This window comes from Laetiporus sulphureus (genome assembly GCF_001632365.1).
Source record: "Laetiporus sulphureus 93-53 unplaced genomic scaffold LAESUscaffold_31, whole genome shotgun sequence".
NCBI lineage: Eukaryota > Fungi > Basidiomycota > Agaricomycetes > Polyporales > Laetiporaceae > Laetiporus > Laetiporus sulphureus.
In genome coordinates, this window is record NW_024468540.1 from 145,416 (window position 1) to 166,571 (window position 21,156).

Below are 21,156 nucleotides of genomic sequence, written 5' to 3' on the forward strand. Positions count from 1 at the left end.
CCGCACTTCACTATTCACACTGAGTTCGCACGAACGCGAGAGCCTGCCAGTTTCGTTGCTCCCATGGGATTAGCATAACCGCACGCTGGGCGATCTTCTGCGCCTCTGTCTTGGTCTCACGGTCGCTCTTAGCGAGCGATCGCGCGATCGCCTCCAGATGGAGAGATTCACGGAGCCGTGCGAGATTGTCTTCGCGCGTCGAAGATGAGCCTACGATCATGGCGAGCGCGCTGTCGCTTCTTCCTTGACGAAGATCTAAGGAGGCCAGGTTCTGCCTAATCTCCGGTTGTGACGGTTCCGCCACCACAGCTCTTTGAGCAACAGATAATGCTTGTGTGATGTCGCCCTGAGGCGGCTGTCAGTTCCCTTCGTAAGCTGAGATGCATAGGATGAGGACATACTTGAGCAAGGTGATGCTGAATGAGCAGATATGTTACGTCCCTGCCCGGGTCCCGACTGAGGCGCTCGTCCAGCGGTAAGCCTAAGATCTCTGACGAGGCAGCATCCACAAGGCTATCATCATCAGTCAAGATCCCCATCCCGGCTAAGATGTTGATGGCCATGAGATTCTCAGGATCAGACTCGATGCTGTATCTCAGGGTTGTTAGCTGCGGCGACTGACCGACAGGAAGGGCTCACACCTTTGCAACAGCTGAGTTTTAGCTGACTCTCGACCATCGTGACTTCCGACAGCCCATAGAGTTTGCGCGAGCAATATGATGACATGTCCGCGCAGCGTGAAATCCTCTATTGCTGCATGGAGAGCGGCTTGAAACAAGCCCACAGCTTCTGCCAGCTGGCCTAGCTTAAATTGGGCCAATCCAGAGACGCATTGCGCATGAGTGAGCAATATTCTCGACGTATGATCCTCAGGCTCCTCTGAAAGCAGTCCCATCACGATGTGAAGCGACTCCAAAGCGCCTTCATAGTCTCGTAAGGAGAGACGGAGGCGAGCCAGGTTCGTATGAGCGATAGTGAATCGTCTCTCGATGACGGGATCTTCGCTCTCCTCGTAAGCCGCCTCGAGCAGCGAGATGGCACGTGCGAGCATTTCTCCGCCAAGCTGTAAGTGCCCGACCCTCTCGCAGATGAGGCCGAACAGGTGTAATGCAGAAGCATCCTGCGGTCGTTCCCTGCAGAACCTATCCAAAACGAAAAACGCAGGGAACAAGGCGTCTGTCGCAGGCAGACGTGACTCGGAGGATGAGTTCACTCTATCAAACAGACGTTTGGAGAATTCGACATCAGCATCCGGCTGCAAAGACAGATGTCAGTGCGATAAGTTTGCGTCAAGGAACAGGCTACTCACAACCGGTGCTGTCAGACCAACTGCATGCTCGAACAATGCCCTCGCCTCCGGCGTATGCCCGTTGACGGTCGCGACCAACCCTTGTCCGACCCAGGCTAACGCGTAGTCAGGATCCAACGTCTGGGCTTTGAAGAATGACTCGTTGGCGAGCTCTGTGTCGCCATGGTGTAGATAGAACAGGCCGAGGTTCGCCCAAGTTGCAGTATTCTATCGGCCAACGGTAAGATCTTTGAGCTAAATACGATTCGAACTATGACACACCTTCGAGTCGATCTCGAGAGCACGGATGAAAGCGTGCTGAGCAATCTTTGGTTGGGACTCGAAGGTCGCATTCGCCAAAGCGTTCCAGTAGTCATCATTGCCAGGCTCCGTACGCAAGGCCTCCTTAATATGCCGAATGGATTCTTGCAGTATACGCTCCCGCCTACTACCGTCTGTGGTTCTGCGAGAGTAGGAAAACAATGACGCGCCCAGATCGTAATGTGCGTTCCCACTAGCTCGGTCATCGAGAGAGTCTAGAGTGATGCGGTAGTCGTATGCCGCCACAGCAAGCTCTAACGCCGCGAGAGATAGATCGGACGAGGAGTCTAATGTAAAGGCGGATGGAATAATATCAGAAATGCTCGTGCCAGGATGACCCGAGAGCAGTGGCGCCATATCAGCGAGGACAGAGCGGACATTGTCCTCGTCTGAGAACGACCGGAGTTGAGAGAGGCTGCGCACAGCATCAGCAGCAGTCTTCCAAGCGACACGCCGAAATCCAGAGCTGATTTCCACAAATTGAAGCATCACGCGAATAGCAGAAACGAACGACGACTCTGCTCTCGCAAGGTAAGCAGTGGCAACCTCTGCGCGCCCGAGGTCGAGATATGTCTGACCAAGGGAAAGAAGCACGCCGATCTCGGACGGATGGTTCGTAAGGATTGACTTGAACGCCTTGATAGCTTCCGTGTATTCGCCAGTCTGCCGCTGCACGTCTCCAATAAAGTAGGAACATATCCAGTCATCCGGATCCAATTCTCGCGCACGCTCTAGCGCCTTGACTGCGGCTGCAAACCGACCGGCCTTGCTGTATGCTTCTCCTAATCGCAGCCATAGTAGCTGGTCATCCGAATCTGTTCTCAGCGCAATCTGGAATGCTTGAATGGCTGGAGGATTATTATGACGACTCTGTAGAGATAACATGAGAATCTTGCGCTGGTGCCACATATGAATCACCCACCAACTCTACCACGCCGACAGCCTTCCAAGCCCAAGCGTTGACGGGCAAGTACCTAGCCATAGCGGTTCCGCCTTCCCAGCCACCCTCTCCATCAATAGTACGCCTAGCCACGATTTCAACCAGGTCCCATTCCTGTTCCTCGGCAAAGCCTTCAGCAAGCCTGCGAGCTGCCTCTGCCTCGCGCGGATCGAGTTCGAACGCTTTCTGGAAACACTTTGACGCCCGGTTGGGATCCGGAGGTGACAGGAAATCTGAATAGTAGATACCAAGTGAGGTGAATGCGGGAGCGAATGTCGGCGATCGCTTCAGGGAAGTTATAAAGCAACGATAAGCCTCTTCACGGTGGTCATCTGAGACGCTCATGAGCATAGTCGGGATATGATAGAAGCGGGATCTACTGACTGCCCATTTGCCAATAGCACTTGCCCAGCCTCCACCAACAACGCGCCTTGTCCGTGTCCCTGCCGTCAAACGTGTCCACGGTAGCTATGATGTCTCGCAATTCCGCCGCAGCGTCCTCGTCATGGCGACAATGTACTTGGCACCAGGCGTGTTCTTCTCTCGCACGAATACCTTGGTCCAGATCGTCCGGAAGAAGTTGCGCCACTTTGGCGAATAGCTCCCCCGCTTCAGACCATTTGCCACTGTGCTGAAGTATGTAACCACGGCCCAATAGGCATGGCACGTTGTCTGGATCTTGACCGAGGATGTCGATAATGATACCGAGTGCACGAGAGTGGTGTTTCGGAGGGAAATAATGCACCAACGATGTTGCTAGTGCGACGTTGAACGCCTTCCTGACTCTGAAAATGCATTAGTGACGGCTCGTCTGTATACAATAAACTGAAGCTAACAATGTCAATGGTCTTCCGGTATTTTCTTCAGCTGTCTTGACCAACTGGAGCCCTTTGCTGGCAACTTTGATAGCATCCTCCAAGTCATCCTCGATTTGATAGACCTGTACCATGATCCTATGTGCAAGAAGAGAGTCTGGAAGGGCATTGAATGCATCCTAACGATTCGGTGAGGTGAGTGAAAGTCAGGAAGCTGAGTGAGAATTTTGCAGCGTACGATTATGTTGTTAACATAGTCTTCATCTTCATTCACTGGCCTGTCATGCGGCATCTCTTCATCCTCAGCCTCCGAGAGCGAGATGTTCATATACTTAAAATAAGCCGCGACAAGTTTCGCCAAAGCAGCATCAGGGAAGAGTCGAATGTATCGACAGAGTGTGTCGAAATCGTACTGCTCTACTCAGCGTTTTAGAACGAGCAAATATTGCGGGGATGTCATGCGTACCAGTGGTCTCTGCATCCTTTCCTTCGATGAACAGTGTCCACGCGAGCTCGTCTCGGACCTCCAGCAGGACCATGCCGTTCACGAGCTCTTCCACTTCCGCAGCGACAGATGCTTTTTGCGCTGCCAACTCTCCGGTGGCAGGTAGACCGTATAGATATCGCTGTTTATGGCGAAGCAGCTTCGACTCAGTCGCACGTCGCAACTCGTCCGATGTGTTCGGGTGGTTCAAAATATCATTGTACAGCTTTGGCAACTAGTGGGCGACATCGCCGCTTAGGTGTCATGTCATGTGCACGTCATAAGAAGAAATCGCACCTGTGAGGATCCCAAGACCTCCAGTGTGACTTCCCTCCGGATCTGCTCTGGTGAACCAGCACCGAGACGCGTCCTACGTTTTGACACCTCTTTTTCGACGATTTCTTTCTCCTCTTGCTCGTAAAGCGAGACAATCTCTTCTAGCACTGGAAGACTGCTCTGCATGGCCTCCTGCGTGAGATGAGTGGCGCTGGCTGTAGGGTTTGTAGGGTCCGGAGGAGGCAGCGAGGACAAGACGGAGTAGAACGGCGAGTCGGGAAGTAAGAGAGACAATGTTTGTGCAAGCTGCACACGGAATGAGCATGTCTCGAGCAAGCATAGACTTGACGTCTTACCTGTACTCGAGTATAATGGCCAGGCTTCCGCCGGAACTCGATGAGTTTCTGAATTGTCTCGGCACACTTTGCTGCATCGTCCCTACAGTACGGTCAGTGAGGATATATAAGGCTGCCAGCCTTGCAACGTACGCTTTCGCGAATGTCTGAGCCAAATGTTCAAGTGCGTCCACATATTCATTCCACTTCTGTGCTTCTTCGTAAAGTTTCGTAAGTCCCTGCATGGTCTCAGTTACATCATTCAGACCATTCTCTTTGAACACGGATTTACCTGCAAAGCTAGAGGCTGATCAGGACTGATTTTGATTGCCTTCCGATACGCCTATAGTACATGCGGATGTTACTCGACCACACACATACCAAATCTGGGATTACGTTACTTGCTCGCTTTCGTCAATCTGTTTCAGATTCAACAGGGCTAGGCCAAGGAAGACATTTCTGCGCATCACAAAGTTATGTGAGCGATCAAGATACTCATGTTTTCTTGAGGACATACGCGTTGTAGTTCTCGGGCTCATACTCCAGAACCTCAAAGGATGCGTCTTTGGCTTTCTCATAGTCCCTTTTGGCCAGAGCTTCGCGGGCCGCTTTGAGCTTGCCTTTGACGAAGGAAGACATTACACCTCTCAGAGCTGGAGCTTCAGCACGTTGTTTTTGAGTGTTGCGATTTGCCGATGTGATTTCAAAGGCAATTTCCAGCGAACTGACGGCTTCAACTACCGCTAGGAACAAAACAGAAGATAGAACGTTATCGTAGGGTTCCAAGCGACAGCGACGGGCGCTTGTTTGTCTGTGGCGTCCAGAGTGTGGCAATATAAAGTTACTTACAGTATTGCTCGCCTACATTGCTGGCTTTGTTGACTTACGGCGGCCGTACCGGCCTTGCTGGGGGGTCGCTGAGACTTGCGGGAGTTCACGAGCACTTTTGGTTCACTTTGATCGCTTGGCCTCACTTGCTTTGTGGCTTAGGATGCACCAGATAATGTTGCATGGATGTCGTATACTAGTAGCAGTGAGGCGGCTGAGCCCGGCTCATGAGGTGACTTCGTTCAGCAGGCACGAGCTGAAAGCCCACCGATGTCGGAAAGAACTTTTCACTCGTCAAATCGCACGTTATGCAAGGAAATGACTTTGCAGGAAAATCCTACTCCATTGAAGCTATGGCACAGCATACTAAGACGGAACGAGACCGAGACATGTGCAAGGTATATACAGTCAATCTCAACGTGAGATGATGGGTATAATGGAAGTCAATACGTCAAATCCGGAACCATGGAGTCTGCGCGAGCACGATGCTCTGGTATATGTATCCGCGAACTGAAATCATCTTGAGTCCCTGTTTAATTGATGCGTCCTTCCAGTGCGTCCGCCACGCTGACTGTATTGGCGAGTTTCGACTTTGCCCTCAGGAGTTCCACGAAGTCGGTGAGGAATTGTACCTGCTCGTATGTCTCGACAGCTTTTGGGCTTCTTTGGCGGCGCACGACTGTGATCACGCGCTCCACCATTTGCATGGTATCCCGCCTAATAGGCGTCGTACCTTGTCCAATCTTCGGATTGTGATTGCCGTCGGTGATAGGGCAGGCGAGCGCAGGTGCAGTCTCTATCCAGCCGCAAAGCCCCAGCTTCAGCATCCAACAGCATGCGACAAGACCAGCACGTCCGACGCCACCACGACAATGCACGAGCATGGGCAAGCCTCGAAGCGTGTAGTTTTCGATGAGCATGCCGAGCTGTTCGTCAAATTTGTCCAGAGGTGCTGGAGCGAGACCTTCTGGGGTCGGAATACTTCGCAAGGCATGTATTTAACATGATGCAACAGGCGGAGGGACTACAAGCTTACCGTAGAATGTCAATGCCCATTTCATGTGCTGTCCGAGAATAGTCTGCCCATGTAACGCCTAGAAGTTGAAGCTCGTCGTCGTCTAGACAGCTGCATGTGCAACCTGATCAGTTACCGAATATTGCACATACGCACAATGGGTCTCACCAAACAATGCAAGCGACCCCGAGCTCCTTGATCCGACATAGGTCCTTGCGCAGATCTCTGCACACACCACAACGACCTTTGACCGGTCCATTCAGTCTCACTAATTAACCCAAGATTTCGTCAGTGAGGCGCACAGCAGACTGTATGCGTAGGAAGAATACCTACCCTTCTTTCCAGGGCAAGAGGACAGGAATAAGTTACCCAGAGTGACCGTCCCGGAAGATTGAAATTGGCTTTTGGAAAAGCGCTGTGGTGCCGCCGACTCAAGCTGTGAGGTTAAGGAATGAGACACAGCGATGGCAGGAGAGCTGCGAACTGTCAGGATCTATGCCATGCATGGAAAGTGGCACATACACATCGTTGATGACCGAGAATGTAGTCCTAGGGATTGCCGGCTGTGATGCGTTGTAGGTGGGTAATGATGGCGAAGACAATGATCTACAAAGGCCATCTCCCACGGCCTTCTCAAAGCTCTCGCTAATGCTGAGCGATATAGTAAGGCATTGTGCGAGGTTAGGAGCATCGTATTGGCCGTCAGCGCCGTGCTTTTGAGTGCAGTCTGAATTGGTAGGAACCGAGGGGGGATTGATGACCGGACGATTTGCGTGGATGGCGGCGATAGGGTTGACGACTCGACGAACGAGTGGGTTTGACCAAAGAAAATGAGCGAATTTCGGAGGTCGCGTCACGGCGCATTGAGGAGCGCATGGTTGCGTGGAGTGATGCTGGGTATCGGGCGACACCGTAGTAATACGCGGCGGTGTAACAATGACCGGCGTCGCATGGTTAGAAGGCCACGGAACAATACCAGGAGGAAGATCGGGCGAATAAGCTGTGACACGATCTAAATAATGCGATGAGGGAAGATCGAAGATCACTGGAGATCCCTCTGTCTGGATGAGATGTGAAGAAATAATGCGGAGGAGCTCTAAAGGGATGATGGGAGACACGCTACAAAACATTCGTAAGAAATAAAGTCTCTAGATACTTTCGAACAAAACGGCAGATGAAGATCGTACTTTATAGGGTGTGAATCCGAGGTTTTGATGGGAACGTCGCATTGCGGAGCCGAGTCGTCAAGGCCATCCAGCGGAAGCAAAGACACAGACATGGCAGCATTAAGTTCTTGTGGCAAGTCTATAGCGTATGATGGGCGGCTGAGTATCGGTTGCATAGGCTCAGAGGCGATTTTAATCGTGGAAGCGTTTCGGACTGCAGCCCGATTACATGGCCACCAAACTCTTTGCTCCACACACTCTGCCTGGCGTGCTTGGAGTTCCTTGACCCGGCCAGGCATCTGAAATGAAAATGGAACATATATCAAGGGAGATCCTAAGATTATCGTTCTAAATTGGGAAGCTCTCGCACAGGCCACATTAGACCCACCTCTGGGACCAAACTTGAGCCGGTTGTACTCGCTTGCATGATGCTGGGAAGCTAGTTTGATGAGCTATATGGGCCACGCTAGTTAAGTGTAATGTTCCCATGCACGTTGAGCAACAGCGATACCTGCGAGACTTCACCGAGTTTCACGCTCATAGAGCGGCCGTAAGGCGTCTTCTGCATGCGAACCTTAGATTGCTGGACCGTTGGAATCACCAGTTCGTTCGCAAGCCGGGTCTCGACGGTCGTAGACGACATTTTGGCACAATAAAATGTCGTCTATAGCACCGACGGTCGACACGGCCACGTCGCTTGGATCTTTGTTGGCTTGCACTGTGAGAGCGGCAACGGTTCTGCCAACAGGGCGGATCTGCAGATCTGATCCTGATTCAACGGCCGCAAAGGCCGCAATGAAGGTGCCGTTGTCACTTGTTCAATCTCCGAAAAGGCTTGTCATTACTATTTGAGCCTCCGCTTATCGTTCCAGTTCGTTGGTGTCCAACTTCCACACCTTGCTCGCTCTCATCGGCGTCGAGCTCTACAACCACACTCGTTCCTCACCCACGCTCCTTATAAATGGCAACAAGAGTGCGCTTGAATGATGTGGACACGCGACCCCTCAAAACCACAACTCTGACGTCTGCAACCCTCCGTCGCGCGAAGACTCTCACTCGTCCAGAGCGAAGCGTCGCTCCCGTTCCGCTCATCAATCCCAGGTCCGCTCATCTTCCGTCAGGTTCGAGGATTGAAGATGAGGATGAGGCACTCGATTCCTGGCGCATCTTCTCGCGGCTCGTCACCTTCTGGGCTCCTGCCGCTCTTCTGCGTTCTGTAGGTGGCCTTCACGATAAGCACACTATCCAGGCCTGGCGTGAGAAGATGGCTCTTTGCTTCATTATCCTCTGCTTGTGTGGTGTTATAGGCTTTATTACCGTTGGATTCCAGAAGGTCTTGTGCCCATCCAGCGATCAAATCAACTCTGGTCGCTATGTGCGCATCGGCTCTGTTGCGGACACGCTCGGTGTGCGAGGTTGGATGATGAATCTCACTAGCCTGACTCCTGCCGTCATGTTTGGCGTCAACTTCACGGAACTTCTGAAGTATCCTGGGCAGGACATCACCACGTACTTCAAGCGAGACGCGTCCGACTATCCCGCATGCGTAGGGATCCCTTTTCATGCAGCGGCAGACGTTGTATGTACGCATAATGCGTCTTGCCCCCTCGATGCGCTCAACACAAGCATGACGTTTGACTCTCTCGGACTTGTAAATACAAGTTACATTGTCGGCTACGATTGGGACGACGTTGCGGCGTTAGACAACTATCTCGTGATCGATGGCGCTGTGCTCAATATGAACGCGTATATCGCTCGCCACCCAGATGCACTTGAAGACGATGCGGTCGATAGTGCCCTTCGGACTGTCTTGTATGGCCCCGGGAACAGCGGACGGGACGGAACACGGCTCTTCTCCTTTCGTGCGGATATCCGTTCGGCAATACCATGCCTCATGCAGCGTTACTATGCAGGCAATATCGACAAGATCTCTCCGGGTTGTCTGCTCTCTAATTTGGTGCTCTATGCTGGTCTGGTTGTTATATTGGGACTTGTACTCATTCGCTTTGCCATGGCTTGTGTGTTCTCTTGGTTTGTCTCTGAGCGTCTCTGCAGTCCGCCCGATAGCACGGACCTGAACAAATCTGCAATCAGCCACGCAGTCATGCCCGATGGCGCGAACATATCTATTAGGAACAAGAACGGTACTGCGCCTTGGGCTGGCCGAGTAGGCCCGAAGAAGCTCCCCAAGTCTGGCTTGACACCTCGCTCATTGACATCCTCTACTTCTACCCTTGTGAACTCAACCGAAGGTCCTGTTGCGCCGGTCATGTCCTTGGCGGAGATAGGCGCGGAGCTCTTTGCTGTATGTCTGGTCACTTGCTACTCGGAAGGAGAAGAGTCTCTTCGCACTACACTTGATGCTATCTCTAGGACTACATATGCTGACTCGCGCAAACTTCTGTTCATTGTCGCTGATGGTATGATCACCGGTGCGGGCGAGAAGCGAAGCACTCCTGATATCTGCGTTGGTCTGTTGGAGCCGGACCTAAGGTTTGGCAACCCGACACCTATGAGCTACATTGCGGTTGGAGCCGGGGCGAAAGCGGAAAATAGAGCATTTGTGTACGCAGGCCATTATAGTAAGTTTTCAAAAAGAATTTCAACGATCCCGACCTTACAAGCCCCGGTAGTTGTCGCTGGACGCCGGACGCCAACAGTCATCGTTGTGAAGTGCGGAACCGAAGCAGAGATCGCGACAGAGAAGAAGCCGGGCAATCGAGGCAAGCGCGACAGCCAGCTGATATTGATGAACTTCTTCTCTCGAGTCACCTATAATGACCGGATGACTCCTCTTGACTTTGACTTGTTTCGGAAGATCCACATCCTCATGGGCGTAACTCCCGATTTCTTCGAGGTCTGTTTGATGGTAGGTGAAGCATACTGGCACAAACGCGCCCCATACTGACCGACCTCGCGTAGGTCGATGCTGATACGAAGGTCTACCCCGACTCCCTCTCCTATCTGGTGAATTGCATGCATCACGACAATATGATCATGGGCGTGTGCGGGGAGACGCGCATAGCGAACAAGCGCCAATCTTGGGTGACTGCCATCCAGGTCTTCGAATATTTCATCTCGCATCATCTCGCCAAGGCGTTCGAGTCAGTCTTTGGCGGGGTTTCATGCCTTCCAGGATGCTTCTCCATGTTTCGGCTCAAGGCTCGCCGCGCCACAGGCGATGACTGGGTACCGCTCATTACGAAGCCAGAGATCGTACAACAGTACAGTCAGAGCGTCGTCACGACGTTGCATCAGAAGAATCTCCTCCTGCTTGGCGAGGATCGCTTCTTGACGACGATCCTCTATCGCACGTTCCCCAATCGCAAGATGATCTTCCTCCCGCAAGCTCGGTGCCGCACGATCGTTCCGGACACGTTTTCTGTGCTGTTGTCGCAGCGTCGACGGTGGATCAACTCGACCATCCACAATTTGATGGAGCTCGTATTGGTGCGGAACACATGCGGGACTTTCTGCTTCAGTTCGCAGTTTGCCGTGTTCATGGATCTTCTGGGGACAGTTGTGCTGCCGATTGCGATCGTCTTGACGTACATTCTAATCATCAGTATGGCAATGGATCCCCCTAGGAGCTTCGAAGAAGCCATTCCTCTGATTCTTCTTGTTGCGATCCTCGGGTTACCTGGCCTGCTAATCATGTTGACGACCAGAAAAATGGTGTACGTCTTCTGGATGTTGATCTACTTGATTGCTCTGCCTATTTGGAACCTCATCTTACCAGTCTATGCATTCTGGCACTTTGATGACTTCTCATGGGGAGAGACAAGGTTCGCATACAACTCTTAGTCTAGGTTTTCGTTACTCGACTCAAATTTCGTAACAGAAAAGTAGAAGGCGAAGCCAAGGGAAGGGGACACGACGGGCTTAACTCATCGACGGCCGGCATGTCGGTACCGCTGCGCCGTTGGGAAGACTGGGAGCGCTCACGTCTTCGTAAGCTGCGACGCGCTGAACGGCGCCTTCGGGACCTCGAGCGTCTGCAAGGAAGCTACGTCAATGCCAACGGGCCATTCGCAATGCGGACGGAACTTAGCAGCTACTACAGTTCCGATAGTAATTCCATCGCTTCTTCGGACGATGACCAGTGGGGTCCCCAGATCGGCGGCTACAATGAACATAGTGCAGCATTTCCGCCGCCTCCTGTGGGCCTCATACAACATACATTTTCGAGTGCCGAGTCTGTTGCAGGGGCCGATTTGAAGGCGATGCTTGATGTAGGCTTTGATGATAGGCCTTCGCCGCCACATTCGCGCGTCGCTACTCAGATCCCAAAGTTCCAGCTATCGGACGTCAGAGCACCACCGCACGACCCTCGTGGATACACCCCCCTTGGATCAACATCTCCGGGATACCTATGTTACAATCATGCCTGCCCTCCAATCGCTCCATCGACGCCTCCTCTCGTCATGGGCGCTACCAGTAGAGGCGATTGGCGGTCTCGAGCAACCAACATGCATGCGTATGGTCCATTGGGGCCCCTAGATCCTAGCGCGAGGAGATATTGAATAGCTAACGGATTTCCTGCATTTCATTGGCACTGTTTGTTTGTGGTCTATGTATATCATTTCGTGTATCTGACGAACGGTCATCGTACCGTACCAATCTCAGAATGTATCCAAAACCCTCCCAATGCACAATGTTGAAGAAACTCCTTGCTACTTGACTTAGTCTTCGCCACCACCGACAGCACGTATTAATGGAGAGTGTGGATCTCTTCTGGACGTGCAGGCACCATCCAACATACAGGAATCAGTCAACGTATAATCATTCGCGTATATTAGTGCTCAGTCCTCCATGCCGAGCCTGAGTGCCACCGATCACCCCTTCTCCAATGCACGGCCAAACTCTCTGGAACCAACATTTCCACTATGATTACTCCACAATATCCCACGGAACGAACCCCGTTCAGCAACATCTACCATAAGACTTTCGATGAAGAGCTTGCAGCCACTCGCCCCATCTAGAGTGTTGGTGAAAAATAGTCAGAATCATTGTACAGAATCAAGCTGCGTTAAATCGGGCAACTCACAACACATATCTCCGACTGAGCCACACTGCATATAGAACACGTTCAAGCTTCGAGCTCAGGCACTGGGGAACGTTTGTCGGCATGTCCGCAAGCAGGTTCAGATGGCAAGCAGCCACCGGTCGGGGCGGCAACAGTGACGCCAGCGAGGGTCGCCAGAAGAAGTGCAAGAACAGTGATGAAGCGCATGATGACGAGAATGAGTTGAGAGGAAGCAAGTCGGGCGGTGAGCAATGTCGGCTATGGAGACCACTCTCATGTTGCCGGCTTATATTCTCCCCCGCTTCCGTGTGGTTACATCAGCCGCTTGCCATCATCCATGGGCGCGACCGGAGTCGGGTCATGCGGTCTTCGAAACGCGCGTTGCATGAGAAGGAAGCCTGGAGTCCTCATGCATCGCTGCGTAGCATCATGCTTCGATTCCTTACCGCTGATTGTTGCCGGCCACAAACGGCGTCTTCCAGGGCTGCTGCGATCAACCGATCAATTTTTCAAATGAGCACTGTGCTTCGGTCGGTTAGGGAGGGTGATTTGAAGGCGTGTCGCCGTGTCCGTCTAGATCGGAGAGCCTGCCGTGAAATCGTGTTTGCTCTGGCCACGGAACCAGCGCGGGAGAATACCTGGATGGATGCAAGCGTCGCATCATGCACGAACGCGGTGAAAACGCATGACAATATCAGCTTCTCCGCAAACGTTAAGACAACGGCCGCCCTAACCACGGATGGCAGTCTTCTATACGCCATCAACAAGTCGGGTTCTACAGGCGAGATGTGCTACCCTCCCGCGCGCACCTCCAGCCTAGCCTCATGGGATAATAGTGGCGTTTTTCCGGAAGGCCTTCGACAATTTGTGGCATTCAGCAACCCGCGTCGTCGAAGTCTAGGCATTACCGTTCATCGCCTTAGCACCCTAGTTAGTTCGCATGTCCAGCTGGCGCGCTGCATGTCCGTGGAAGATCGTCAAGAGGCATTAATCGCGCACGTATGTCCTGCGCAGATTGCGCGGTCAGCAGGTCGCGCTTGTCGACCCAGCAATAAGAGCTCACAGCATGTTTCAAGCCTACTACCTGTGGACTCGAAGACCAAGTCTCGAGTCCGCGGACTCGAAGCAGCCGGCAAGAAGGGTCTTCAACAGGGCGCTTCATGTGGCGCTCGGCGCTCACCTTCATGGCACGACCCCCCCAGATGTCAGTGACTTAGTACCAACGACGGTGATCACTCTTGTACTTGGATTTGCTGCTCACCGGAATAACGATTCAGGATGCTAATCTGAAGCGAGTCATATAGGTCTCCGCCAACGATCGATTGATGCCATTACTGTTTGCAATGTGAGTCGATATGTGGTCCCTTTCGATCAACTTCAGGTTCTATTGAAATAAAGTGAAGGCTTGATACCATCCCGACGTGTATATGCGATTGATAAACAGTGAGTCGTCGTTCATCATGCTTCCGGCTAATGGGGACGCAATCCATCTGGCTCCAGTAGCCGATAGGTTGGGCCCTCATCATCGGAGGTGTCGACTCTGTCGTAGGTGATGTGGGTGGACTATTTAAACTTCACTTGATATTATTGCCACGCATCGGCTCCCACCCTGATGAAGTCATCGAACGCCAGACAAAGCAGCGATTCAGTTGTGGTAATGACGGAACATTCGCAGCAGTCTACCCAGGCCTACGTACCTCCTTGGCATATTCCGCATGCTGCTGACTTACTACCAAGATAACACAGCAGGACGTCTAGATATCTAATCACGCGGTGACGCGACAATGCATGCGCCGTGACTGCGCAGCAGTGGTGATGCTTCGCTGAAACGCCGGCACGGTGTCAGTTGAAGCGTCAAGGACCTACAAGCAGCTGCGCCGATCGCACTGTCGTCATTTGAGAATGCTTTAATGCAAGCTGCGGTCACTGTCTGCAGCGGCACAGCAGTGATCGACAGCAACGCGCCTCGGGAGAAGCATGGTAGAAACGTCAATATTATAATCATCTGCTGCGCTGTTCATATGAGAAGCAATGATAGGAAGCTCATTATCTTACAGGGAATGAGCTTGATCACGGGCCTAGGTGCTCAAGCATGCGTGGAAGGAGCTCCAAGAAAGTTAGAATATATTATTCAAGCAATACGATGCTAGTTGAAAATGAGACAGCGAGTTGAGGGCATACATAATAGAGTTACGATGGATATAGCATCTACAAGACAAAGTCCGATGCTCATGCGGGGATGAATCCATAGCAGAATAATTTATCCAGAGTGTCCTTGGGTGACGATGGCGGAGTGAGGCAGAATATAACGATAACAATAGCAATAGCAAAGTGACAGCATACGAAAGACGCCTGTGGAAGCGTCAGTCAAACTGCTGCGATGGATTGTCGCAAATGACTCACGGGACGCATGGAATCATCCTCTCATGCCTCTGTCGTGCTGCAGCGCCGCTAGCGTTTGTCGCGCGGCCTCCTCCTTGACAGCGTCTTGGCTAGAGCCGGTGCTTCTGCCGTACTCGACGCCTCGAACTGACAAACAGACGCTCCTGAGTACGTATTGTGGCGAATGCGAAGCAGGGATGACTCACTGTAAGCTACTGCTGCCCACACAGGGCGATGCAGAGGGCCGCTCTGGGAGATATCCCACGACAGTATATGGTTGCCTCCGTTCGCCTGGAGGTAATTGTTTAATTTCATTCGCCAGTCTGTAATGAAGCAAAGCGCCAAATGTAAGCCATGCTGTTCGTGCTGGTCGGTCATCTGCTACTTACGATTTGACTCGCCCATGTCTTCTCAATGAGGGTAGGAAAGTGAGATTCTGCAGACAAAGGCGGACCATGCATGGATTTTATATGCAGAGCAGGGGACAATCCTAGGATACATGACAACTCCTCTACGCTCTGAGTCAACCAATGCACAGCACGACAATCCGAGATACAGGCATTCGGCGGCCCCGATGTACGGCGCTGCAACCACCGGCATGTACGGCGTATCAAACTCTGTTATGGTGGTATGCCGGGAGAACAGCTGTCATGGGCGGACGCGGCGTATGGCTCCATCAAATGAGTGAGTCCGCGCAGCATTGAGGACACCGTCAATCGGCACGTACCTTCAATCACGCCGTCCATCCCCTTCTATGAGCATGAGCACATCGTCCAGAAGCTGACTTGATGGCTAGGAGCCCAAGCTTGTGCTACTGGGCGCAGTACTTGGCTGCGTACGGTGCCACACTTGGATGGCGTCCAGGCGCGGACTGAGGTGAAACATGCAGAGGGCCCTGCGCTGCATCCAAAAAAGTGTTTCAGCCATATGCGAGAGATATGCAAAGAGCACCGGAGCAGAGGAACCTGTCCTTGTCCCTAATACCATCAGAGCGAAGTCTCACACTGCTCGGGCGCTGACTCGAACTCGAGACTTGCCAATACAGGTAATTACTCGATCATGTGACCGCGTCGAGTCAAGCGTACCGTAGCGGCACGCCCACACCGCCTCAGGAACGTCGTGGCATAATACAGCTCTATTTTGTTTTATCACTGACTTGTCTACCCTGGAGGAGCGGCGTTATTCAGCATGTGGCTGCGCGAGCGCACATCGACGTACTCAGCGCTGCAAAGGCCGCAAGCTCCGTGATCTCGATTTTTGCTGTGCTTGACCCGGATCTATCATGCTGTGGGCAATCAATGAATCCTTTTACACACGGTAGCACTGACGCACCGACATCAAGGACCAATCATGTCAGTGAGCGTATGATGAGAATAGAAAGTATGCTACTCACCTCTGTCGGCCTGCGGTAATAGGAAGTAAGTAAGTGCAGTGCACGGTTCGCCACTGTAGCATGCGTGGCAATTACCAGTGATGAAACCACGTCGCCCATATAGCAGTGCCTCGTCGACTCGGACCAGAGATACGACCTTCTCCGACTCGGCGTAGCCAAAGTGACTCACCTTCCGGAGCCGCGTGTACGTTGGAGTAACGAGCCGAGCGAAAGAAATCCTTGGACACGCCGATAGTACACCCTCAGTATCGGCATTGACCAGGTAGTTGGCCTTTGGTCCTTCCGGTATCCAAGTAGACAGCTAGGACAATGTCTGAAGCTGACAGCATTGGAAATGTTGACTTGTTTCACTGTGGGAATGACGCCCTCAACATGCAGATTGCGTCTCAGCAGCGCACCACCTGCTAAGGGATCAATGACGCTTCCGCGAGACGCTGTCCTACAATCCACTCCCACGGATTGTATTGAGGCCCCGCCATTTAGAGGGACAAGGATTGAGGTACTATTGCGGTCGACTGGCCAAAGAATGCAGTATCATGAAACACAGAAGGGTATTCGGGGAAACGTAACTGTGTCAATCGCGGGTATCCGTGGTTTGGCCCACTCTATGGCATTCTCACTCCTGAGCAACCTTCAGCTCCTCCACTCTCCTCCCCAATTCCTCCACCCTCTCATCGAGTTCTTTGACATTACGCTTGATCACGTCTTCATTCTCCTTCATGCTGCTCTCCACGCCGCTGACTGCACGCTCCAGCTCCTCCAGTGCGCTGTGCACTTTCCGCTGTTCCTCTTCTAGGCCTTCCAGCGTTGTCTGAAACGACGCTGCAGACGTATGCAGTGCATATAACGTCCGTAGACGTATCAGTATATGTGGTATATGTGGCAACAGCGGTGCAAGGCGTGTCAGAACGGGCGTCAGCTGGTCATACACAGCGGGAGGCATCGCAAACACGGGCCCGGATGCAGGGCTAGCGTGCGGGGACGCAGGATTGGGCGAGTGATGTGACGACTGTTGACGGCGCTGTGCGCCATGCTGATGGGCGTTGGCACTCGCGACTCGCTCAAGGTCGGAAAGAAGCAATTTCAGACGGCGAGATATTGAGTCGACGTGGCGGGGTTGCGTGAGCAGTGTTAATTGGGCATTTAGACGCGTCACTGTTGGCAGCAAAGGTGGCGGCATTGGTGTAAGCTATGCAGAAGAGTGTTCATCAGCGCTGACTTTGACAGATAGCGTTGAAATCACCTCGTCCAGAGCGGTGCTGGATGAACCAACTAGCCTCTCCAATTCGCCCACGCGACGGTCCATCTCGGCAATATCTTTGACGTCGGGCGTCTTCGATATCTCGCCCACGGATGCATCAATCCTAATCGTGGTCTTAGGTTTTCCTTTACCATCCGCTCGATCCTCCCGCTCCGCCCTCCCAGGGCCTTCTCCATTCTGCACTCCATCCTCACCCAAGACCGTGCTGACCAGCTTTCCCCTGCCTTCTTTCACCTTACTGATCTTCTCCAGTCTGCTCTTCACGTCCACCATTCCTCTGATCAACTCGCCTGGATCATGGCCCCCTTCTCGCTCTTTCTGCAGCAGCGGGTTTGATGGGTCCGCGAGCTCGGTCTCAAGGACAGCCAGCTCAGCCTGTAATAGGCGCAGTCGTTGAGAGAGAGACATTACTGGCGTTGCGGCAGGAGATGATATAGCGGACTCGTCCGATGTCGGCGACGGGGGGTAGACGTACTGTATTCGTGGCCGATGATGCCCTGATTCAAAGAGGATCAAAACAGCGTTAGATTTAGATGCATTCGAGAGAGATGACGCGTACTTCGCTCTGCTTTCTTGAACTTCTTAGTCGCCTCCTCGGGGCTCACCGTCGTAGAGTCAAGCTCATCTTTCCCAGATGGTTCATTCTTCCCTCGCTGATGGGGACGCGCTGCCTGGCTCTGCTCCTCATCGCTTGATTCACCTTTCTAATGGGCCTTTATCATGAGCAACAGCCGTTGCAGCCAGGAGAGTGAGATCATACATTGTCATGAAGAATGGGGAAGACATCTTCCGTCTCATAGATATCGGGAGCTGTTGTATCCTAGGCGAGAGGAGACAAACGAGACACATCAGGCAGTGTGGAAGTGTCCATGAGAGACAAACCAACGATATCAGGAAGATTGGCGTACTTGTTCGCACTCATCGTCGTGGACTCTAAGCGCGATGAGGGCACACAGATGGAAGCAGTCCACGTGGTAGAAGTCCGCATCGGAGAGTAAATCGGAACAAAAAAGCGTCACCTGTGCGATTCGAACACACGCGGGCAAAGCCCAACCGCTTACAGCTGTATTAGCAGGCGATCCCGTTAACCACTCCGGCAAAGTGACCTAACTCGCTGCTGGAGGCATCTATATATAGTACACTTCAACAGAGGATTTCATCACAGCAACGCCAGGGTGATCGCTTTCGACGACGGTATGCTCCTGTAGAGCGAAGAATCGGAAGGCGGGCCAATGTGAGTGTATTCGTGGAACTGGTCTGTGCCAATAGCGTTCACCGGAACAAGAGACAACGTATGTTGGTCGCGGAATGACTGCGGCTAACTGCAGTTGAGAATATTCATAGTTCCTGCTGGCGCCCCTGTTCGTTGCTTACTACAGTGGCTGATTGATTAGAACTAAGCAGGGAGCTTCCTTCACATCCGCACAACTCAAACCTCCGAGGGCAATGATGGTAAGATAGCGTGTGACCTGAGATCATCCGCCCAGGCATGCTCGAAACGACCGTAGAAGTGCGGCACTTCAAGGTCACAGCAGGCAGTGCTGCACCAATCAAATGTGATATCGTCGGCTCCGCACTCGTGCTGATGAGATGCACCTGGAGCGCTGCATTGATCCCTTGAGTGTCGCGTGAAGTACTCGACTGCATTGCCACCGGGTGAGCGATTTCGTTACCATGTCGTTTAGCGGAGAGTTGCATATGAGTTGGACAGCTGTCTATCACAGAGGGGACGATCTCCGAAGGTGTCCTATAGAATATCGTACGATCGGATGGCGTCACAAGATTTTGAATGTCCGAGTACTCTGAGTTGAGGCGCCTGACCGTCATAGCGCACTCTATTCAATTGAAACATGTATCAGCAGCCCGGAATAGTAGCGCAGTTTGGGCCTTACTTCTTTTTATCATGATATCTCTTGTGCACAGGCCTCCTGCTCCACCCCTTTATGCCTGCCACCACCGTCTCCTTTACACCCACACTCGTCAAACATGGACAGTTATGCTTCGGATGAAGCAAACTTCGTCGAACACTTTCAGTCGCAGGGGGCGAGCCGCAGTGCAGGTATGGAGCTTGCCTACAAAGCTGTGGCGTGGACTAATGTGGCTTTTGCGCAAATATCAGTCGCTGCCTTGTGTTTTCTTGTCTGGGATATTTGCCTTACCACAGACGATGAGGTGAGTGAAGCTGCCGCATTTCGATCAGTTGCACGTCTCATGCAGTCACATTTGACGTAGGTGAACCACATATGGCTGTGCGCTCATCTCATGTCGTAATATTTTCCACGCGAGCTGAAATACGGTGTAGAAAACCATGGGCACTGCCGAAGATGCTTTATTTTCTGACTCGTTACTCCTCTCTCGTCGTCCTCATGTGAGTTCTTCAATGACCAGTACGCCTGAGTCCTTCTCTGATTGCGCAGCCTGAGGAATGTGTGGGGCATGACATGCAGGCAGTGGATAGTTGTGGAAGGTGTATCCGCCCTGGTCCTCGAACTTGCGGTTCAACTGATGGTGGTAATGCGTCGTGCGTGACCAGTCTTTTATACGTCCTCCTAGCTGTTCCGCTCATGCTGTTTGCCGGAAGTGCATGCAATGTATGCCGGAAATGAGAAGATCAAACGGCTCATGGTTGCACCCTTTGTTGCTGAGGCACTGATCATGATGACCACCCTCGGACTCAGCGTACCGCGCATCATGACGAGTCCGATGTGCCTTGGTGCGTCAATTCCCATAGAAATGATCATTTACTGGTGTGTCATTAATTTTATTGGGAAAGTCATGGCACTTAAACGGTTGTGTAGTGTTACCGCTATCTTTTATGAATGCCTGCTCTTCATCCTGACTGTATCCAGATATGTATATGTAAGGCGAGAAGGGTGGCAAAATGCTGCTTTATTGAATGTCATGTTTCGTGATGGCATATTGGCTTTCTCAGTAATTATCGGTATGTACTGTCCTACCTAGTTGCAAATGACTACAGGAGCGCCGCTCACGCCTCTACCTGGATAATTACAGCGGTGATGATTAACAATACTGTCCTATTTGCAACGGGACCCAGGGCGTTAGCGGTGCTGGGATTCCCGTACGTGACCACGACCTCACTTGCACATTCGGCTTACTGACACAATTCCTTCAGGTGGCTACTCGCTGTGCTAGGATCTGCTGTACGTGGACGCCGAGGTACCAAATTATCCGATTATGACTGACGTCGCTTGGCCACCACAGGGCTCGCGCCTGATACTGAACCTCAGAGTTGCGAACGCGCGAATACGGCAAGCCGGCATGTCAATCAATAGCGATCCGGTCTCAGATTCTTACGAGGTTGTGGACAAAGTCGACCCTGATGACAACAATGATTGCAATCCTCGCGCTCCTCTTACATCTGAGACTGTGGTATACGTAGCGGTCATGGGACGACACGGCGGTGGGGCCGCACCATAAAACCAGGAAACCACTTCGTGAGCCAAACTGCTGTGTTGAATGGCTATGTAGCAAATACTGTTCTATTTGTATGATGATCTTGCTATGTCAGTGACTGTATTTTTTTAATTGTATTTGATCATTGATGGACTTCACGATCACGTGCACTATAGTCTCATTCCCGCTCTCTGAGTGCTTCCCTTTTTGCA

At 52.2% G+C, this 21,156-nt stretch overlaps 9 protein-coding genes and 1 non-coding gene across 10 annotated transcripts; 4 read left to right on the forward strand and 6 right to left on the reverse strand.

Moving 5' to 3' along the window:
- Positions 1-10: 10 nt before the first annotated feature.
- LAESUDRAFT_657543 (TPR-like protein) lies at positions 11-5,098 on the reverse strand (the record flags this gene model as incomplete). The annotated part of the gene is made up of 16 exons (XM_040904695.1): positions 11-346; positions 402-588; positions 642-1,255; positions 1,310-1,516; positions 1,571-2,479; positions 2,532-2,881; positions 2,934-3,334; positions 3,386-3,543; positions 3,603-3,784; positions 3,831-4,083; positions 4,146-4,430; positions 4,487-4,562; positions 4,613-4,698; positions 4,752-4,802; positions 4,861-4,918; positions 4,977-5,098. 16 exons carry the CDS (start codon positions 5,096-5,098, stop codon positions 11-13), a joined length of 4,275 nt encoding a protein of 1,424 aa, XP_040762349.1.
- A 499-nt stretch (positions 5,099-5,597) lies between these two features.
- Positions 5,598-8,182, reverse strand: LAESUDRAFT_682415 (phosphatases II). The gene is made up of 8 exons (XM_040905790.1): positions 7,980-8,182; positions 7,857-7,920; positions 7,490-7,802; positions 6,825-7,421; positions 6,636-6,778; positions 6,471-6,570; positions 6,324-6,413; positions 5,598-6,268 (listed from the first exon to the last, which is right to left on the reverse strand). Exons 1-8 carry the CDS (start codon positions 8,109-8,111, stop codon positions 5,821-5,823), a joined length of 1,887 nt encoding a protein of 628 aa, XP_040762350.1. The 5' UTR covers positions 8,112-8,182; the 3' UTR covers positions 5,598-5,820.
- Positions 8,183-8,406: 224 nt separating this feature from the next.
- On the forward strand, positions 8,407-11,991 carry LAESUDRAFT_703243 (glycosyltransferase family 2 protein; the record flags this gene model as incomplete). The annotated part of the gene is made up of 5 exons (XM_040906516.1): positions 8,407-10,050; positions 10,102-10,337; positions 10,391-10,588; positions 10,631-11,253; positions 11,310-11,991. Exons 1-5 carry the CDS (start codon positions 8,430-8,432, stop codon positions 11,989-11,991), a joined length of 3,360 nt encoding a protein of 1,119 aa, XP_040762351.1. The 5' UTR covers positions 8,407-8,429.
- A 1,047-nt stretch (positions 11,992-13,038) lies between these two features.
- On the forward strand, positions 13,039-13,839 carry LAESUDRAFT_288405 (uncharacterized protein). The gene is made up of 2 exons (XM_040901853.1): positions 13,039-13,516; positions 13,571-13,839. Exons 1-2 carry the CDS (start codon positions 13,137-13,139, stop codon positions 13,704-13,706), a joined length of 516 nt encoding a protein of 171 aa, XP_040762352.1. The 5' UTR covers positions 13,039-13,136; the 3' UTR covers positions 13,707-13,839.
- Positions 13,840-14,249: 410 nt separating this feature from the next.
- Positions 14,250-15,335, reverse strand: LAESUDRAFT_703248 (uncharacterized protein). Its single transcript, XM_040906517.1, has 4 exons — positions 15,266-15,335; positions 15,083-15,199; positions 14,898-15,023; positions 14,250-14,846 (listed from the first exon to the last, which is right to left on the reverse strand). Exons 3-4 carry the CDS (start codon positions 14,912-14,914, stop codon positions 14,612-14,614), a joined length of 252 nt encoding a protein of 83 aa, XP_040762353.1. The 5' UTR covers positions 14,915-15,023; positions 15,083-15,199; positions 15,266-15,335; the 3' UTR covers positions 14,250-14,611.
- Positions 14,630-15,335, reverse strand: LAESUDRAFT_727783 (uncharacterized protein). The gene is made up of 4 exons (XM_040909287.1): positions 15,266-15,335; positions 15,083-15,199; positions 14,898-15,023; positions 14,630-14,846 (listed from the first exon to the last, which is right to left on the reverse strand). The coding sequence occupies exons 1-3, from the start codon at positions 15,279-15,281 to the stop codon at positions 14,911-14,913; spliced, it is 246 nt and encodes an 81-aa protein (XP_040762354.1). The 5' UTR covers positions 15,282-15,335; the 3' UTR covers positions 14,630-14,846; positions 14,898-14,910.
- A 401-nt stretch (positions 15,336-15,736) lies between these two features.
- Positions 15,737-16,199, forward strand: LAESUDRAFT_727785 (uncharacterized protein). The gene is made up of 2 exons (XM_040909288.1): positions 15,737-16,041; positions 16,095-16,199. The coding sequence occupies exon 1, from the start codon at positions 15,760-15,762 to the stop codon at positions 15,964-15,966; it is 207 nt and encodes a 68-aa protein (XP_040762355.1). The 5' UTR covers positions 15,737-15,759; the 3' UTR covers positions 15,967-16,041; positions 16,095-16,199.
- Positions 16,200-16,775: 576 nt separating this feature from the next.
- Positions 16,776-18,483, reverse strand: LAESUDRAFT_727786 (uncharacterized protein). Its single transcript, XM_040909289.1, has 5 exons — positions 18,417-18,483; positions 18,291-18,350; positions 18,090-18,234; positions 17,513-18,027; positions 16,776-17,458 (listed from the first exon to the last, which is right to left on the reverse strand). The coding sequence occupies exons 1-5, from the start codon at positions 18,450-18,452 to the stop codon at positions 16,886-16,888; spliced, it is 1,329 nt and encodes a 442-aa protein (XP_040762356.1). The 5' UTR covers positions 18,453-18,483; the 3' UTR covers positions 16,776-16,885.
- A 60-nt stretch (positions 18,484-18,543) lies between these two features.
- Positions 18,544-18,636, reverse strand: LAESUDRAFT_t64. The gene has a single exon. It is a non-coding gene; the product is annotated as a tRNA-Ser (tRNA).
- A 581-nt stretch (positions 18,637-19,217) lies between these two features.
- On the forward strand, positions 19,218-21,150 carry LAESUDRAFT_288417 (uncharacterized protein). The gene is made up of 11 exons (XM_040901854.1): positions 19,218-19,589; positions 19,650-19,702; positions 19,763-19,779; positions 19,833-19,898; positions 19,948-20,051; positions 20,112-20,277; positions 20,329-20,471; positions 20,543-20,609; positions 20,664-20,691; positions 20,753-20,799; positions 20,862-21,150. The coding sequence occupies exons 1-11, from the start codon at positions 19,517-19,519 to the stop codon at positions 20,869-20,871; spliced, it is 774 nt and encodes a 257-aa protein (XP_040762357.1). The 5' UTR covers positions 19,218-19,516; the 3' UTR covers positions 20,872-21,150.
- The last annotated feature ends 6 nt before the right edge of the window (positions 21,151-21,156 follow it).

What these genes read in the sequence shown, in the direction of transcription:
- LAESUDRAFT_682415 (XM_040905790.1), bottom strand. Translation starts at nt 8,111, where the DNA reads ATGTCGTCTACGACCGTCGAGACCCGGCTTGCGAACGAACTGGTGATT. An exon ending in CTCTTGCCCTGGAAAGAAGG is followed by an intron (nt 6,571 to 6,635) that starts GTAGGTATTCTT and finishes TGGGTTAATTAG; the next exon opens with TGAGACTGAATGGACCGGTC. An exon ending in GGGGTCGCTTGCATTGTTTG is followed by an intron (nt 6,414 to 6,470) that starts GTGAGACCCATT and finishes TTGCACATGCAG; the next exon opens with CTGTCTAGACGACGACGAGC.
- LAESUDRAFT_288405 (XM_040901853.1), top strand. Translation starts at nt 13,137, where the DNA reads ATGGATGCAAGCGTCGCATCATGCACGAACGCGGTGAAAACGCATGAC. An exon ending in TGTCCTGCGCAGATTGCGCG is followed by an intron (nt 13,517 to 13,570) that starts GTCAGCAGGTCG and finishes GCATGTTTCAAG; the next exon opens with CCTACTACCTGTGGACTCGA.
- LAESUDRAFT_727783 (XM_040909287.1), bottom strand. An exon ending in GTGGGCAGCAGTAGCTTACA is followed by an intron (nt 15,024 to 15,082) that starts GTGAGTCATCCC and finishes TCTGTTTGTCAG; the next exon opens with TTCGAGGCGTCGAGTACGGC.
- LAESUDRAFT_727785 (XM_040909288.1), top strand. Translation starts at nt 15,760, where the DNA reads ATGCAGAGGGCCCTGCGCTGCATCCAAAAAAGTGTTTCAGCCATATGC.
- LAESUDRAFT_727786 (XM_040909289.1), bottom strand. Translation starts at nt 18,452, where the DNA reads ATGAGTGCGAACAAGTACGCCAATCTTCCTGATATC. An exon ending in ACGCCAATCTTCCTGATATC is followed by an intron (nt 18,351 to 18,416) that starts GTTGGTTTGTCT and finishes CCTCTCGCCTAG; the next exon opens with GATACAACAGCTCCCGATAT. An exon ending in CCAGCACCGCTCTGGACGAG is followed by an intron (nt 17,459 to 17,512) that starts GTGATTTCAACG and finishes TCTTCTGCATAG; the next exon opens with CTTACACCAATGCCGCCACC.
- LAESUDRAFT_288417 (XM_040901854.1), top strand. Translation starts at nt 19,517, where the DNA reads ATGGACAGTTATGCTTCGGATGAAGCAAACTTCGTCGAACACTTTCAG. An exon ending in GGGGGCGAGCCGCAGTGCAG is followed by an intron (nt 19,590 to 19,649) that starts GTATGGAGCTTG and finishes CGCAAATATCAG; the next exon opens with TCGCTGCCTTGTGTTTTCTT. An exon ending in TCCTCTCTCGTCGTCCTCAT is followed by an intron (nt 19,899 to 19,947) that starts GTGAGTTCTTCA and finishes CTGATTGCGCAG; the next exon opens with CCTGAGGAATGTGTGGGGCA.